This window comes from Neoarius graeffei, chromosome 21 (assembly GCF_027579695.1).
Source record: "Neoarius graeffei isolate fNeoGra1 chromosome 21, fNeoGra1.pri, whole genome shotgun sequence".
Classification (NCBI taxonomy): Eukaryota; Metazoa; Chordata; class Actinopteri; order Siluriformes; family Ariidae; genus Neoarius; species Neoarius graeffei.
The window spans coordinates 63,911,010-63,930,352 of NC_083589.1; the positions used below are offsets into that span (position 1 = coordinate 63,911,010).

A 19,343-nucleotide genomic window follows, 5' to 3' on the forward strand; every position below is an offset into this window, starting at 1 on the left:
TTTTTTTTTTTTTTTTTGGGGGGGGGGGGGGGGGGGGGATTTCTGAAAATTTCCACGATTAAAGTCCTAAATTTAAAACAAACAAAAACAAACAAACTGTATAAAACAGTTTAAAAAGTCATACATGTGTGTTGTCAGGATAACAGTAACTCAACTTCATCACACCATGCTGAGCATCTCATAAAATCCAGAGTATAATAAACAAGTGAGTACAATTAGAAAAAATAAAGATAACTATCTAATATTTATTATAATAAGATATGATATAAAATAGGGGCGGCACGGTGGTGTAGTGGTTAGCGCTGTCGCCTCACAGCAAGAAGGTCCTGGGTTCGAGCCCCGTGGCCGGCGAGGGCCTTTCTGTGCGGAGTTTGCATGTTCTCCCCGTGTCCGCGTGGGTTTCCTCCGGGTGCTCCGGTTTCCCCCACAGTCCAAAGACATGCAGGTTAGGTTAACTGGTGACTCTAAATTGAGCGTAGGTGTGAATGTGAGTGTGAATGGTTGTCTGTGTCTATGTGTCAGCCCTGTGATGACCTGGAGACTTGTCCAGGGTGAACCCCGCCTTTCGCCCGTAGTCAGCTGGGATAGGATCCAGCTTGCAAGCCTGCACAGGATAAGCCGCTACAGATGATGGATGGATGATATAAAATAAAACGTAGGAGTGTGTGAGGTGCAGAGAGATGCTCACCTATTGATATGTGTCTGGAGGTGCCGAAGAACGTGTAGAGAACAACAGGATAGAACGATGAGTACAGGCCATAGACTGGAGGAACAGCAGCTAACATCGCATAGGCAAGACCTGGTGGGGAAGGGGGAGAGAGGGGTGCAGTGTAAATCACTCTGAGGAAAGTGCTTTCTGCCCTCTTCCACATACATTCCCCACAGACACCCCTGACTGGCCATGCTCTCTGAGTGGGAGGGGCATACTCATGCTCTCCTGTCAACCACAGTGGCACTAGCCAATCTCATGAATAGCTGTGAGAGTATCAGGATTCAATCTCATGAGCTCCAATCAACAGCGTGAACGGTGTCCTGTTGCGCCACTCAGAGCCGTATGCTGTCGTTCCTGACGCTACGACACAACAGTTCGCAAAAATGACCAACATGACGGATTCGGATTGGACCAAAATCCCAGAGACAATTTAGATCATTCTGCACTAAAGTGAACATTTTCACACAAACACACAGTGCCACTTTACACCTGTCTTTTCTTGCTGTTTATATTGTTTACTGTTCATCAGTAGCTTGATGTTTAGATTGATAAGTGTTCGAGATCTATAGACAGTTCTTTATAAACCTTATTTTGTGATCTATTCTTTATAAATGCCCCATGGGAAGCACAAACACACACGCTCATCACTGGTACACGATCCCAACCTTGAGGCAGCTGCATGACTCCTGTGCTAAGGCCTGAAACGATGTCTCCGAACAGATAATCCTTCACTGGATACGACGGCAGCCATGATAAGATGGGAAGAAGGCCGAAGATGGTGGATTTGGCTCTTTCAGATGAACAGCTGATGGGGAAAAAAAAAAACGGTGTGAGAGAGAGTGAGCGAGCGCGCTGGAAGCATTATCTCATGTCACATCCCGTTAAACCACATGCTTTTTCAGACTGTAATTACAGAAATCCAGTGTTGCTGTAATTAAAGGAAGGAAGGTGAAAGGAAGCTCAATTTCAGAAATAATGACAGTAGACTTTAACACACAGGATTTAAGGGACAGTAAATCACACCGTAAACAATTCAAGCTCAAAAGATTACCGGCAGTGTTCAGCGAGTCTCTGTCCAACAGGTTTCAGGGTCCGTTCTTTCTTATGCAGTTGGGTGTCGAGGTGTTCCTCACTGAACACGGGCCTCTCCAGTCGGTACACCAGCACAGAGCAGGACTCAACGTCGCCGTTTACATGATCCATAACAACGCAGAAGGAACATGACACAGAGCACGGAGACGCAACTGATGCAACTCTTTCCTCTTCCTGTTCACACAGGAAATAAATATTGATAATGACATTGACATGACAAACAAACAAACAAACAAACGTGGTGGAGCGACAGGACAACCAGAACATCAAGGACGTAGTATCTCATCTGTCCTGCCATCAAACCAACCATGACGACCAAAACATCGAACAGAACTGAAATGTGACGATGTGAGAGAGGACCAACCTCCACCACAAACTGTTTACAACAGGAACATCAACAAAGGACTACATTCTGTTCCCCGAGGGAAGATCGACCCAAAACATCGATCAGAACTGAAATCGCATGATAAATGAGAGAGGAGATACAATTCTAGTCAGAAGAAAATATATGTGTTAAGTCGACCTAGTGACTAATTTGTTTACAAAAAATTGACAAAAACACAACGAGCAAGTGTTGTGCAGAAGGTCGAGTTCTTTCAAATAAAACAATCAGAACTGAAATCCATTGAGAGCTGAGGAGACACTATTTAACTGAAAATAAACAAAGTGGTAAAGGGTATACAAAGTGGTTTGTATACTCACGATAATCAGTTTGGTTTTAAAAGAAAGCATGGGACTGACCTATGTATATATGCTCTCAAAGAGTGTGATGGCTCCAGCCACACATGGTAACATCAGCCCTCACTCTTCCAATGCATATTATTAATTTCTTTTGGTACATTATAGATTTGCTGCACATTTTGTTGTTTGCAGTCACATGTGCTATCATGCTCAAATAACTCAGTTCACATTTTGTTTTATTTATTTATTTTATTAGTTTACTTTCTTTAGCCTTACATTGTTTTATATGGGTGCACACATTTTAACACTGTAAGGTTATATTATTTGTTTGGCACTAATCATGTGTTTTTTTGTCTTGAGTTACCTGGTTGAGTGTTGGGGGCGGTCCCTTCCTGTTTGGGCAAAGGCGTGGCTGAGGGCTGAGAAAACCTAAGTCTCGGCGCCGACGAATTGGGCCGTACTATATCTCCCGTGTGCCTGAGGGGGGAATTTGGCCTTAGTTGCTTTGTTCTGTGTTATGATTTAAGCTTATGTATTTAGTTTATCCCCTTTTTGTGTCTTTTGGTTTGGCCAAGCCGATATATCTTCCCTTTTGTCTCATCGTGTCAAGTCAGTCTTTGTTTAGTTAAAGTCACGTTAGTTTTGTGTCTTATGTCTTTATACCTTTGTTGATTTATTTTATAGGCCTAATTTTCAGTTTGTGGCTTTTATTTATCTTTGATCATTTTCTGGGTAATAAAAACCCTTTACTTTGAACTAAACCTCCTTGTGTCCTTATGCCTCACTGATCGGTTCCCTCACAAAGAGATTGTAGCAAGATACACTAGCCTGAACTCAACCGTTTTCCTGTGCTTCATTGACGCATCTAAAGCATTTGATAGAATCAATCATGAAAAATTATTTCTAAAGTTGTTAGATCGAGGTGTCCCTAAGCCTTTAGTGAGAATATTAGTGTTTTGGTATGCTCATCAAATGTTTCAGGTTAAATGGGATAATGTTGTGTCGGCTCCATTTTCTGTCAGTAATGGAGTGCGTCAAGGTGGGATTTTGTCTCCTATTTTATTTAATGTGTATATGGATTATCTCTCTGATCAGTTAAATGGACTAAAAACTGGCTGCCTTGTGGGCAACACTATTGTTAACCATTTGATGTATGCAGATGACTTGGTCCTGCTGTGTCCTTATAGTGCTGGGCGACAGCAGATGTTAAAGGTGTGCTGTGCTCTCAGTATGGCCTGGATCATGATATACAGTATAATGCTAAGAAGAGCCAAATAATGATAGTTAGAAGCGTTGGGGACAGGAAATCAAATTTTCCCACGTTTTCCTTGTCAGGTGGTCCTCTTGCTGTGTGTGATGAAATAAAATATCTTGGACATGTCATATCCGATGACTGGTCAGATGACAAGGACATCTATCGACAGAGATGTAAAATTTATTCCCAAGCTAATATGCTTATATGTAAGTTTATGTGCTCCAATGATGTGAAATGCTCCTTGTTCAGAACGTACATCACACCTTTATACACTTCTCAATTGTGGTCCTGCTTTAAAAAGGGTAGTATGCAGCGACTCAAGGTAGCATATAATGATGCAATGAGGCTGCTACTCAGGGTCCCTAGGTGGCATAGTGGCAGTGAATTATTTGGGTCCTCTGCAGTGCCAACTTTTGAAGCACTTTTAAGACATTTAATGTACAGTTTTATGTGCCGTATAGATAGGTCTGAGAATGCTATAATTGAGGCCTTGGCCAGTCCGCTAAAAAGCTGCTACCGTTTTACGTCCGGGCTTAGGAGGCATTGGTGCAAGAGTTTATATTTTTTATAACTGTCCTGACGTATGTGCTTGTTATTTCTTTGCTTTTTTTTTTGTCCTTATTTATCATTTATACTGCTTTTTTTTTTTTTTTTAAATATATTTAAATGCTATATGGACTTCTGGTGTCTGAAATAAAGTGTGTGTATGTATGTATGTATGTATGTATGTATGTATGTATGTATGTATGTATGTATACAAATTGTTTACAACAGGAAAATCAGAAAACAAACAAGTTATGTTCCCAGAGGGAAGATCGACCCAAACCATCGATCAGAACTGGAATCGGATGAGAAATGAGAGAGGAGATACAATTCTAGCAAGAGGCCCGGAAAATTCACTAATTAGACCGAAATAATAACTCGTTAGCAAAAAAATCTGACAAAACTATGACCAGGTTTTGTGTGGAGTGACGAGTTCTTTCAAAGAAAGCAATCAGAATAGAAAATCTGTGGAGAACTGACAGAGGAGATACGATTTAACTGAAATGTGGACAACAGACGCCTCGCCACTGCAACAGCGCACCGGCCTTATGGTCAGATGGGATAATAATAAATAATACAAAGCACCATGAATGAACCATCGAATTGTCATGTGTTTTTCACCTCAATAAATCACTGCATTGTCTTGTGACAGGGAGACCAATAACGAGAGACGCATTGCCCCTCCTAGAACTGCCACCCCTCCTAGAACTGAAACCTTATTGTGGTGGAGGGGTTTGTGTGCTTGAATGATCCTAGGAGCTATGTTGTCGGGGGCATTATGCCCCTGTTAGGGTTTCCCAAGGCAGACAGGTCCTAGGTGACAGGCCAGACCAAGAGCAGTTCACCAAAAACCCCCTATGGAGAAAAAAAATCCAGGACCGTGACGTCGCCCGGTAGGACGCAGCCGGGGCCCCACCCTGGAGCCAGGCCCGGGGTTGGGGCTCGTATGCGAGCGCTTGGTGGCCGGGCCTTTGCCCATGGGGCCCGGCCGGGCTCAGCCCGAAGAGGTGACGTGGGCCCGACCTCCTGTGGGTTCACCACCCACAGAGGTAGCAGTAGGGGTTTGGTGCAGTGTGGATTGGGTGGCAGTCGAAGGCAGGGGCCTCGACGACCTGATCCCCGGACACAGCGGCTGGCTGTTGGGACATGGAATGTCACTTCGCTGGGGGGGAAAAGAGCCTGAGCTTGTGCGGGAGGTTGAGAGGTACCGGCTAGAGATAGTCGGGCTCACCTCCACGCACAGCTTGGGCTCTGGAACCCAGCTCCTCGAGAGGGGCTGGACTTTCCACTTCTCTGGAGTCGCCCGTGGTGAGCGGCGGCGGGCTGGTGTGGGCTTGCTTATAGCTCCCCAGCTCAGCCGCCATGTGTTGGAGTTTACCCCAGTGAACGAGAGGGTTGCCTGAGAGCATAGGGGTGTCCATAAGTGCACGTGGCACCAGGACACCTTAGGTCGGAGGTCGATGATTGACTTTGTAATCGTTTCATCTGATCTCCGGCCCTATGTCTTGGACACTCGGGTGAAGAGAGGGGCTGAGCTGTCAACTGATCACCACCTGGTGGTGAGTTGGATCCGCTGGCGGAGGAGGAAGCTGGACAGACCTGGCAGGCCCAAACGTATGGTGAGGGTCTGCTGGGAACGTCTGGCCGAACACTCTGTTGGGGAGGTCTTTAACTCCCACCTCCGGGAGAGCTTTTCCCAGCTTCCGAGGGAGGCGGGGGACATCGAGTCTGAGTGGACCATGTTCTCTACCTCCATTGTGGACGCAGCTGTTCGGAGCTGTGGCCGCAAGGTCTCCGGTGCCTGTCATGGCAGCAATCCCCGAACCCGGTGGTGGACACCGGAAGTAAGGGATGCCGTCAAGCTGAAGGAGGAGTCCTATCGGGCCATGTTGACCTCCGGGACTCCTGAGGCAGCCGACGGGTATCGGCAGGCCAGGCGTGCTGCAGCTCGGGCAGTTGCGGAGGCAAAAACTCGGAACTGGGAGGAGTTCGGGGAGACCATGAGGAAGGACTATCGGTCGGCCTCGAAGAAATTCTGGCAAACCGTCCGGCGCCTCAGGAGGGGGAAGCAGTACTCTGCCAACACTGTTTACAGTGCGGGTGGGGAGCTGTTGACCTCGACTGAGGACATTATCGGGCGGTGGAAGGAATACTTTGAGGATCTCCTCAATCCCACCGTCATGTCTTCCACTGAGGAGACTGAAGCTGATGACTCAGAGGTGGACTCGTCCATTACCCAAGCCGAAGTCACTGAGGTGGTTTGCAAGCTCCTCGGTGGCAAGGCACCAGGGGTGGATGAGATCCGCCCTGAGTATCTCAAGTCTCTGGATGTTGTGGGGCTGTCTTGGTTGACACGCCTCTGCAACATCGCGTGGCGGTCGGGGACAGTGCCTCTGGAGTGGCAGACTGGGGTGGTGGTCCCTCTTTTTAAGAAAGGGGACCGGAGAGTGTGCTCCAATCACACTTCTCAGCCTCCCAGGGAAAGTTTACTCCAGGGTACTGGAGAGGAGAATTCGACCAATAGTCGAACCTCGGATCCAGGAGGAACAATGCGGTTTTCGTCCTGGTCGCGGAACACTGGACCAGCTCTTTACCCTTCATAGGGTGCTCGAGGGTTCATGGGAGTTTGCCCAACCAGTCCACATGTGCTTTGTGGATCTGGAGAAGGCATTCGACCGTGACCCCGTGGTATTCTGTGGGGGGTGCTTTGGGAGTATGGGGTTCGGGGCTCTTTGCTAAGGTCTGTCCGGTCCCTGTACGAACGGAGCAGGAGTCTGGTTCGCATTGCCGGCAGTAAGTCAGACCTGTTCCCAGTGCATGTTGGACTCCAGCAGGGCTGCCCTTTGTCACCGGTTCTGTTCATAATTTTTATGGACAGAATTTCTAGGCGCAGCCAGGGGCCGGAAGGAATCCTGTTTGGGAACCACAGGATTTCATCTCTGCTTTTTGCGGATGATGATGTCCTGTTGGCTTCTTCAAACCAGGACCTTCAGCATGCACTGGGGCGGTTTGCAGTCGAGTGTGAAGCGGCTGGGATGAGAATCAGCACCTCCAAGTCCGAGGCCATGGTTCTCGACCGGAAAAGGGTGGCTTGCCCTCTCCAGGTTGGTGGAGAAGTCCTGCCTCAAGTGGAGGAGTTTAAGTATCTCGGGATCTTGTTCACGAGTGAGGGAAGGATGGAGCGTGAGATCGACAGGCGGATCGGTGCAGCCTCCGCAGTGATGCGGTCGCTTTACTGGTCCGTCGTGGTGAAGAAGGAGCTGAGCCAAAAGGCGAAGCTCTCGATTTACCGGTCAATCTACGTTCCGACTCTCACCTATGGTCATGAGCTTTGGGTAATGACCGAAAGAACAAGATCGCGGATACAAGCGGCTGAAATGAGTTTCCTTCGCAGGGTGGCTGGGCGCTCCCTTAGAGATAGGGTGAGAAGCAGTCACTCAGGAGGAGCTCGGAGTAGAGCCGCTGCTCCTCCACATCGAGAGGAACCAGCTGAGGTGGCTCGGGCGTCTTTTTCAGATGCCTCCTGGACGCCTCCCTGGTGAGGTGTTCCAGGCATGTCCCCCCGGGAGGAGGCCCCGGGGAAGACCCAGGACACGCTGGAGGGATTATGTCTCTCGGCTGGCCTGGGAACGCCTCGGTGTTCTTCCCGATGAGCTGGCCGAGGTGTCTGGGGAAAGGGAAGTTTGGGCTTCCATGCTTAGACTGCTGCCTCCGCGACCCCGTCACGGATAAGCGGAAGAAGACGAGACGAGGCATTGCGGTTACAATACTTATTTATTCCTTTCTTTGACGCCACATGCCATGCGCCAGAAACAACACCAGCACATTTATTATGGTGCGACTCTGCTGGGTGCCTGGGGGACAGCAGTGAACCAGCGCTTTCACTTTACATTAGAGCCCTGCGCTCCAGCGGGACCCACCGCAAAGCAGTGCGGCGCGGGACAAATTTTGAAAGCTCATTGCGGGCGCGGGCGGGACTGGAAGTGCACATATGCGCGCGCGGGCGGGAGCAGGAGTGCACATATGCGGCGCGGGTGGGAGCGGTGATAAGCTGCAGTCCCACTAACTAAAAACGTGTTTGAAATAAAATTTATAAATTATTAATTTATGTCTATCATATATAATTTGTGCTGGATATTTTATTTGGCATTAATAAAAACATTTTAAGATGCCTAAATTTGCAGAGAGAGTCAGATTGCCAGATTGAGTGAGGAATGGCATCTTAAATTTGCCACTGATCACCCTAACGGGAAATCCTTTGATCACTCTAATGACTCGCAGTTCACACCCAGCTAGCAAGAGAACCATGAGTGAAGTGATTAACTGCTTGCGTTAGTCTACAACTCTAATCAGAGAGACAGGTTACACAGTGACTGTAGGCTTGACTATATATGCAAATTTGGCTGTCCAATCAGAGGCGGCCAAATTTGCATATTACAGGAAGGATTTCTGGGATAGCATTGAGTCAAGCCTACCGTCACTGTGTAACCTGTCTCTCTGATTAGAGTTGTAGACTAACTCAAGCAGTAAATCAATTCACTTCTCTTACTAGCTCTGCTTTGCAATAAATAAAAACAAACAAACAAACCCATTGGTACAAAGCAAGCCCATTTCACTTTTTTATGCTGATCAGAGAATTATGTTTCTCATGTGATAATGTACGATTCGCGATTAAAAATATTTTAATCACTTGACAGCACTAATTATTATTATTATTATTATTAGAGACACTACATGCTGAATTCAGAAACAACGTAAATAATAAACGTGAATGTGAGCTGTAGATATTTATGCTCAAATCCACTCAAAGTAGGGGGCGGGGCACCATCACGCTGTGTCAAGACAAGAACTTTCCTGAGAAATAACGCGAACGTCTGCATCATCCGGGATTTGCGGGCGGGAGCGGGACAAAATATGGCAGGCGCGGGACTGGAAATCATAATTTTTTTGTGGGCGCAGGCGGGAGCGGGACTGCACAATGCGGGCGCAGGTGGGAGCGGGACTGAAAAATCCGACCTGCGCAGACCTCTACTTTACATCACTACTGGAGAGTTACCATCCAATATCATCGCACATAAGAACTAATCGATATAGATTATCCACAAATGAGGGAAGATGATAATCATTACTACTGATCTCTACAATAATTATGTTTACACGAGTTGCAGAATAAAAAAAACAAAAAACAAAAAAAAAACCCCACACAGATCCTGTACACTGCCTGATATGAAAAACAAACCCATAGTATGATAAAAACCTTCGGGGGAAAAACCTACTGAAAACTTCCTCCTCACCTGAACACAGTGTACAGTGGTGCTTGAAAGTTTGTGAACCCTTTAGAATTTTCTATATTTCTGCATAAATATGACCTAAAACATCATCAGATTTTCACACAAGTCCTAAAAGTAGATAAAGAGAACCCAGTTAAACAAATGAGACAAAAATATTATACTTGGTCATTTATTTATTGAGGAAAATGATCCAGTATTACATATCTGTGAGTGGCAAAAGTATGTGAACCTTTGCTTTCAGTATCTGGTGTGACCCCCTTGTGCAGCAATAACTGCAACTAAACGTTTGCGGTAACTGTTGATCAGTCCTGCACACCGGCTTGGAGGAATTTTAGCCCGTTCCTCCGTACAGAACAGCTTCAACTCTGGGATGTTGGTGGGTTTCCTCACATGAACTGCTCGCTTCAGGTCCTTCCACAATATTTCCATTGGATTAAGGTCAGGACTTTGACGTGGCCATTCCAAAACATTAACTTTATTCTTCTTTAACCATTCTTTGGTGGAACGACTTGTGTGCTTGGGGTTGTTGTCTCTGCTGAGCATCAACAACGCTTTTTCTGAGGTCCTCAGAAATCTCCTTTGTTCGTGCCATGATACACTTCCACAAACGTGTTGTGAAAATCAGACTTGGATAGATCCCTGTTCTTTAAATAAAACGGGGTGCCCACTCACACCTGATTGTCATCCCATTGATTGAAAACACCTGACTCTAATTTCACCTTCAAATTAACTGCTAATCCTAGAGGTTCACATACTTTTGCCACTCACAGATATGTAATATTGGATCATTTTCCTCAATAAATGGGCGGCACGGTGATGTAGTGGTTAGCGCTGTCGCCTCACAGCAAGAAGGTCCTGGGTTCGAGCCCCGGGGCCGGCGAGGGCCTTTCTGTGTGGAGTTTGCATGTTCTCCCCGTGTCCGCGTGGGTTTCCTCCGGGTGCTCCGGTTTCCCCCACAGTCCAAAGACATGCAGGTTAGGTTAACTGGTGACTCTAAATTGAGCGTAGGTGTGAATGTGAGTGTGAATGGTTGTCTGTGTCTATGTGTCAGCCCTGTGATGACCTGGCGACTTGTCCAGGGTGAACCCCGCCTTTCGCCCATAGTCAGCTGGGATAGGCTCCAGCTCGCCTGCGACCCTGTAGAAGGATAAAGCGGCTAGAGATAATGAGATGAGATGTTTTAAGTCATATTTATGCAGAAATATAGAAAATTCTAAAGGGATCACAAACTTTCAAGCACCACTGTATGAGCTCCGAGGGTTCAAGCTGCGACCTCGATATGTCAAAGAGTCATCTGCTTACACTGTCACCTGTCCAACAAGCTTCTGAACTAATAAAATTGTTTTAACTCATTTATAATGAAACTGTCATGAATGTGTTTTTCTGTAAAATGTCTTTGTAAATAATCCCACGTTATTTTTTAAAAACAAATTAAAGATGAGTGCTGGACAAAAAACAAATGACATTACAGACATTTATTAGAGGCTCTTATTCAGAGCGACATACAACAAGGGGTACATGACAAAGTGATCCTGGAGCAGAGTGGGTTAAGGGCCTTGCTCAAGGGCCCAACAGTGACAGCTCGTCAGTGCTGGGAATTGAACCCATGACCTTCAGATCAGTAACCCAAAGTCTTAACCAGTAGCCACCACTGCCCCATCTAGCTTACGTAAATAAAGATTTTGTTGCCTGGTAGTCAGGTGTTTGAGATCCATTGCCTTGCACTTACGATCGGGTTCCCTGTGGTGGGACATCGTATGTACGGTTGTTATACGGTTATAAAAAATAAACAGACTGATACATTACTATATTCTCTTAAATATGGAGCGTCACTTGTGCAGGGAGCTCTGCCATCATATCACATTAATCTGAGACATTTCTAAGATACTTGACTGCAAAGCTTCTTTAAAAAAAAAAAAAAAAAAAAAAAAAACCCCAGCAGACTGCAGTCTGCTCTTACAGCTCAGCGATATGACGATACATGTTTTGAAATGTTTCACGCTTTTCATGCACTGAGAACTATCCTGCAGTATCTTATCTTATGCCATTCTCTATTCCTGTGTTGATAAGAAATAGAAAACATAGAGCACATTTAACCCAGGGGGTAAACCAATCTAATCTCCTTCCTGTTTTAAAACAATATCAGAGAGTGCCCAAGCGGATATTACTTCTAGACTTTCTGTAAAGCTAGCTCTTCTGAACGTTAGATCACTTTCAAACAAGTCATTTTTAATTAATGATCTTATTTGCAAACACAATCTTGATTTTTTGCTTCTAACTGAAACTTGGCTGGATCAAGCAAATAGTGCTACCACCCTTATTGAAGCAGCTCCCCCAAATTTTAAATTTTTTGAATGTTACCCGACAGGGGAAAGGTGGATGGATCGCAAATATATTCAAAGCCTCTTTTCAATGTAAACAATCCTCACTTGGTGATTTTACATCCTTTGAACACTTATGTGCACTTGTTACATGCTCTCCTAACATATTATTATTAACTATTTACAGGCCTCCGAGACATTCAGCCAAAGTCTTTCTTGAAGAGTTTGGTGAACTGTTGTCAGTCATTTGCTTAGAGTTTGATTGTCTTATTATATCTGGGGATTTTAACTTGCATGTAGATAATACTGATAACATTTATGCCAAAGAACTACTTGCACTTATTGACAACTTCGACCTAGTACAACATGTACAGGGGCCGACCCACTCTCGTGGTCATACTCTTGACCTCGTCATCACAAAGGGTCTTACTGTTTCTAATACTGTTGTTGACCTGGCCTTATCTGATCATTTCTGTGTTTTCTCTGATGTTTCTATGTCTCCTCACATTCAGAACAGCTCAACGACTATAGGCAGGAGAGTCATAAAAGACAACACGTGTTCTCTTTGAGCAAGCTCTCTCTCAGAACTCAACCAAAATGTCAGACTCTGTAGATGATTTACTGGAAATTTTTAATTTAAATATAACCCAAATTATGGATGATATTGCTCCATTCAAAATCAAAAGAGTCAATGATAAGCAGAAAGCACCATGGAAGCAGTACCCGGCTGTTAAACTGCTAAAGAGAGAATGTAGAAAGACTGAAAGAAAATGGCGCAAATCTAAACTTCACATCCATTATCAAATCCATAAAGAGATGCTTTGTAATTATAATTATGAAATTCGTAAAGCAAGACAGTCTTTCTTCTCCAATATCATAAACAGACATATGAACAATGCCCGTGTGCTATTTTCAACAGTAGAGAAGCTAACTAATCCCCCACCACAATTAGCACCTGAACAACTCTCAGTTAATAAATGCAATGAGTTTGCATCCTTCTTCAAAGGTAAAATTGATAAAATACGGCAGAATATTGCTCATAATATATCTCAGTTGCAAAAAATTGAAAAACTGCAATCACCAATGACACAAATAGATAACTTCAACACAATGTCAGAATTTTGTTTAATTGATTATGAGACTCTTGAAAAAACTGTACAAAATCTCAGTTCCTCAACATCTGAATTGGACATTCTGCCCACCAACTTTAAGTCTGTTCTACATCTTATAATTACAGATGTGCTTCAAATTATAAATACATCCCTGGAGACTGGCGTTGTTCCTGTGTCCCTGAAAAAAGCCGTTGTAAAGCCCCTACTTAAAAAATATAATCTGGATCCTTCAGTATTAAATAACTACAGGCCAATATCAAATCTACCATTCATCGGGAAAATCCTTGAAAAAAAATTGTCTTCAATCAATTAACTGCCTTCTTGATATCAAACAGCCGTTTTGATAATTTTCAGTCAGGTTTTCGTGCCAATCATAGCACTGAAACAGCGCTGATTAAAGTTATAAATGACATACGTCTTAATACTGATGCAGGCAAAACATCGTCCTGGTATTACTGGACCTTAGTGCAGCTTTTGATACTGTTGATCACAACATACTGCTATATCGACTTGAACACTGGGTTGGGTTGACTGGTAAAGTTATTCAATTGTTTAAATTCATACTTAAAAGATAGAAGCTTCTTTGTTACCATGGGAAATTGTTCCTCAACGTCAATGTCCTTGACCTGTGGTGTCCCCCAGGGGTCGATTCTTGGACCATTACTTTTCAACCTTTATATGCTCCCACTTGGGCAAATTATCAAGAACAACTCAATTTTGTATCACTGCTATGCAGATGACACCCAAATTTATTTTGCTCTATCACCTAATGATTATGCCCCCCTTGAATGTCTCTACCAGTGTATCGATCAAATCAATAGCTGGATGTCACAAAATTTTCTTCAGCTGAACACAGATAAAACAGAAGTAATTCTATTTGGAAAAAAAAGATGAAAGACTCAGGATTACCAGTATTCTTGACACAAAAGGGATTAAAACTAAAGAAATGGTTAAAAATCTTGGTGTTTTCATGGACAGCAAGCTAAACTTTGACAGTCACATAAAAGCAATCACTAAAACGGCATTTTATCACCTAAAAAACATTTCCAAACTAAGAGGACTTATGTCAAAAAATGATCTGGAAAAACTTATACATGCCTTCATCTCTAGTAGGGTTGATTACTGCAATGGCCTTTTCACAGGCCTGCCAAAAAAGACCATCAAACGACTTCAGCTGGTTCAAAATGCAGCGGCGAGGGTTCTCACACGAACAAAAAGAACAGAGCACATTACTCCAATTCTAAGGTCCCTTCACTGGCTTCCAGTAAGCTACAGAATTGACTTTAAAGCATTGCTGCTGGTGTACAAATCTCTAAATGGTACAGGGCCCAATTACCTCTCTGATATGTTGCAGCGGCCTAACCCAATCAGATCTACCAGATCACAGCAGAAAAATTTACTGGTAAAACCTGTTGTTAAAACAAAGTGTGGTGAAGCAGCTTTTAGCTACTATGCAGTACAGCTATGGAACCAACTGCCAGAGGACATCAAAAATGCTCCTGCTGTTGGCAGCTTCAAATCTAGGTTAAAGACCAAGCTGTTTTCAGATGCTTTCTGTTAAATAATTAATATTGTCTTCTATACATGTTTTTATAATCTGTACTTTTACAGTTTCTGCATGTTTCAAATTTTACTTAACTTTTATTCTATTTGATTCTGCTGTTTTTTTTGTTTTGTTTTTTTCTCCCCCTATTTGAACTTCTACTTCATTTTATTTCTACTATTGTTTCTTATTAAATTTTTCCCATTTATTTTATGTAATTTTATTCTCTATTGTTTACTGTTTTGCTTTTACTTCTGTAAAGCACATTGAACTGCCACTGTGTATGAAATGTGCTATAGAAATAAACTTGCCTTGCCTTATCATTCTGAACACTCATCTCCTGCCCCCACACTTCACGACCTTCTCGTCTCCTTATCCTCATTTCATCGGCTTTTTGTTCCAGCTTTCATTCCAACATGTGCATTTTCTGATGAATGTCACAAACTGAACATGGCTAAAATACGCTTTTTAATATGTCAATGAAACAAATGTTCTCCTCAAATTAGACGAAATTATCAGTGATTCATTTTGCCCTGCGTCATGCGTATTTTACGCAATTTTAAAATAAATGACGCAGATGTTTTGCTTGTGGTGCATATTTTTGATGCAAGGTCGCACTCGGAACATCCTCAAGTTACTTCTCTTCATTCAGGATATAGAGCGAAGGGATGTAGCTCGAGGTTGTTCTGAGTGGCAAGGTCCTAACGACGCTATATTTTTCTCGTTCAACATGACTGAACTGTTGTTATAATGCTTCATTTATCGACTACTATAGTCTTTTTTACTTGGCGGGCCTATATTTAGCTTCGTTTAATTCCGTCAGCAACGTGTTGGCAATTTCATTGGCTGGAAAGCTTCGGCATATGCAAATCCTTTCCAGCCTCGATTTGAAGCAAGTGAAAATAGCTCTCTCGTACTAATCGATAAAATTTATGTTTGCCAAAGCATTTCTTTGCGGTAATAAAAGATTGATCTAAATTTGTTTCTACTTACCAAACATATGAATAGCGCCTATCAAATGGGAAATTCAGTTAAAGTTTTGCTATGGTATTCAGTAAAAAGGTTTAGAAATTTAGGAAATATGAATTAATAGTAGAAAATTTTTCATTGGATGATATAAAAAGACTGACCAATCGAGATCGAGTTAACAGAAACACTAGGCGGAAGTAGCATCGGTCAACGATAAGGAGTGTTTACATTAACAACGCTACTGCAGTACATTTGAAAACGCATTTAATGTGAAAATCATGCCAAATAAACGCATGAAAGTGCAAAGCAAATTGATTTCTTTGTGGGGTCCGGGAGCATTTGAATTCTAGTCAAAACAGCCATAATAACTATTCTGTTTAATTCCATACTTTTTTCTTTTTTTTATTCTGAAAATTGTTATTGTTTGCTTAGATGAATAACTCACACAATTGTTCACATGTTGGAATTAAATGATTTAAGTGTGGCAGTGATAACTATTGTGTTTTTTGTTTTTAAAGTGTGTATTGTAATTTTGACTCACTTTGGAAATTTTTGACTCATTGATTTAATATGTGGTGAGTCAGTTTGACTCATAGTCATTAGGAGCAAAATGAATCACTGAATTATATACAAAAAGTGTGCAAAAAAATGTTCCTGATTTATGTGCAATCTTTCATTGCATTTGCAAAACCTGTCTTGCATTTGTTTGTAAGGTGCAAGTGTGTGTGTGTGTGTGTGTGTGTTTTATACATTAGTTATTCCTCAAAATCGAGTCGTACATGAGCTGATGGCGCTATAATCCACGTATGATGAAATTGAGTAGAATAACATTCTCTCCACATTCACTGGATTTTGAAAAACAGCATTTTTTGCAAATCTGATAAATAGAAACTTTATACGAAACATCTGACAATCATTTCCGCGTAAACAAACCGGCGAAATAACAGGAGCAATTTGTGAAAAATGTGATCATTCTTGAAAAATAAAAAGATATGTCCTTACCATCAAATACTTTTATTCCATATTTTGTTGCTTTTTTGTATTTTTTGGGTTTTGTTCGAGTAGAGTTTTTATTTCATCCTTGGTTGGTTCAGCAACACACTCCGCCATTTTGTTTGGTGTGCGCGCGCGTGCGTTCACTGCTTCAGATGGGTTAAATGCAGAGGATGAATTTCACTGTGCTTGAAGTGTGCATGTGACAAAGATTTCTTCTTTTCTCTACTCATGGTATATGAGCTGATATCCTAGTAGTAGAGTAGCCAATCAGAGCGCGCGATTGCTCATATCTAGTAAAATGTGGAGAGAATAAAAGAGATTTGCAAATTCTGGCAGATTTCTAACTCCATATTCCTGACACCCACTCGTTCAAATCACCACAAGGTGTGTGCGTTCCCCCCACTTCTATTTTCACGTTCCTCTGACCAATCATGGCACAAACCTGTTCAAAACAGTGATGATTCAGTTCCATCTGAAATGCTGCAGTGGTCTGGGGCACCTTTCAGAGGACGGGTTGGTGATTTGGAGTCTGATGAACTTTCCATCACCAATTTAAATACGACAGCTGATTTAAAACAAACAAAACAAGCAAAAAACCCACCACCAGTAAACAGGACACGTTTATCTACACTCAGATTGAGGCCATGCTTGTTTGTTACAGTTTATAATGCAAAATTTGTAGAGATATATGGGGTCACCACAAAATGAGTCCCATCGAGCAAAAGTTGTCTGACAGATACACTCTCCAGCAGTGGCGGCTGCTGGTTTTTAAAACAGGGGAAGCCCATTTTACGCATTCATCGTAAAACCTGTAGGCCGGATATCAAAGCATAGAAAGGCGTGCCCCATTAGCATAGTGAACTAGACAACCCTACCTAGTGGCAGAAAGTATTTTTGCTTGTACATTTCATGTTATAGTCTGGCTTGCCAGGCTAGTGCCTCATATCCTTAATCAAAAATATCAAACATCCAAAAATCACTGGCTATTCAACGAAGAGCCTTGAACATCATACCCTGATATGCAACACAGAGTCTTTAACACAACACCCAGCTGTGCAACACATCCTTGAACATCTTCTGCAACACAGTCTGGAAATTCTCCGCTCCTTTTCCAGAAAATGGTCTGTGACCCTGTCATACCAGCTGGTGCACACTGTATACGAGCACCTTCATCGATGGCATGTTCCACCCTGACCCTCCCCAGACAGCTAAGTCTTGCACATGAAGTGAGATGCTCATTGCTTGTTTCATGCCTTTTGCAAGCCCTTTTGAAATTTCGCCAGGTCCCCAAACCCATCTTTTGACCAAACTAAATTTCCCTGAGAGGGCTTCATCAAAAGACATGGCCAACAGTACATTTTATTAGTCACAGGAGACCCAGTCAACCAGTTCACATTTTCATACCAAGACACCTGAAAAGACCTGTTATGACCTGCTGATTTTTGAATGAGATTAAGCTTGGGCTTTGGTCTGCCTTGCTCTTTAATTCTCACTTTCTCCTCATATGGCAGAGCGTCAAAACGTTTTGACAAAAGCATGTCCACGACGTTTGCCATTATAGCAGATAGATACCAGCTGTTAGCAGCTAGCACTGCAGATCCCAATAAGGCTCAAGCTAGCCTACAACCACATTGATTGAACTACAAATGAAATAAACGAGTGAATTCACGAATGATCAAACTGATAGAATGGATGAAAGTTAACGGAGCAGAACGAGTAATATTTACATTTATTTACAGAGTAATGTGCAGAGACATCAATGAGAAGAAACGTTTATATGAAAAGAAATTCGGACAGCACTTTGGCACACGACTACACTTTCTCGACATCCGCTAAGGACTGACTGATCATGCTTCCGTGTTCCTCGCCGACATCGAAGTACAGCGACCGCCCTCCTCACGTCTTTCAAACACCACCTCCAATAATCCTTTATCAGCCCGGCTTCTTGGCCCGCCCATGTCCCATTTACCCCCAGAGATACCCGGCTTCCCCGGAAGTGACGATTTTAACCAATAACAACTAGCCGAAATTGGCTGTTCAGAGCCGTCTCGTAGACTGCAACGGATACCCGGCTGCCAGCAAAGGTGATTCTCGTAGCGAACTGCAAGTTCGTCAGACATCACTCAAATAAGTTACAGGATGACATAGGGATAGTTATGAATGTAAATATAATCTTGGGCATATATTTATGCAAGTTATTGTTTTAATGAGAATTCGACGTCATAGATGCCGCAGTTTGGGGAGAGAATTTTAGGGGATGTTCAGCTTCCCTTGTTGTCTCTGAGAAATCGCCCCTGCTCTCCAGCCACTTTAATAGGAACGTGTTGTTGGTTCTAAGATCCCTGTTCTTGGCTGCAGGAGTGGAACCCAATGTGTTCTTCTGCTGTTTCATGCTGAGATGCTTTTCTGCTCACCACGGCTGTAAAGAGTGATTATATGAGTTACTATATCCTTCCTGGCAAAAAAGCTCGACCCAATCTGTCCATTCCCCTCTGACCCTCTCTTATCAACACGGCGTTTGTTTCCACCCACAGAACTGTCGCTCACTCACTCAGTGTTTTTTGTTTTCTGCACCATTCTGTGTAAACTCTAGAGACTGTTGTGTGTGAAAACCCCAGGAGATCAGCAGCTTCTGAAATACTCAAACCAGTCCATCTGGATCAAACCAACACCCAGACCACAGTGAGAGAAAGTCACACTGTGAGATCACAATTTTTCCTGTTCTGATGTTTGAACATTGTGAACATTAACTGAAGCTCTTGATTTGTATCTGTCACCAGTAGGAGGAAGGAATGCATCAGATGATGCCAAAGTCGCAGGATGGCTAC

The 19,343-nt window shown here is 43.2% G+C and overlaps 1 protein-coding gene across 1 annotated transcript in view; it reads right to left on the bottom strand.

Annotated features, from left to right (window-relative positions):
• The window catches only part of slc26a5 (solute carrier family 26 member 5), an 86,744-nt gene that overhangs the window by 38,413 nt on the left and 28,988 nt on the right, over window positions 1–19,343 (bottom strand). Inside the window, exons 2-4 of the mRNA XM_060903500.1 lie at window positions 1,764–1,978; window positions 1,378–1,517; window positions 689–799 (exon numbers count right to left, since the gene is read on the bottom strand). Of these exons, the coding sequence (XP_060759483.1) occupies window positions 689–799; window positions 1,378–1,517; window positions 1,764–1,915 (403 nt within the window). The 5' untranslated portion in view covers window positions 1,916–1,978. The remainder of the gene's footprint in view (window positions 1–688; window positions 800–1,377; window positions 1,518–1,763; window positions 1,979–19,343) is intronic.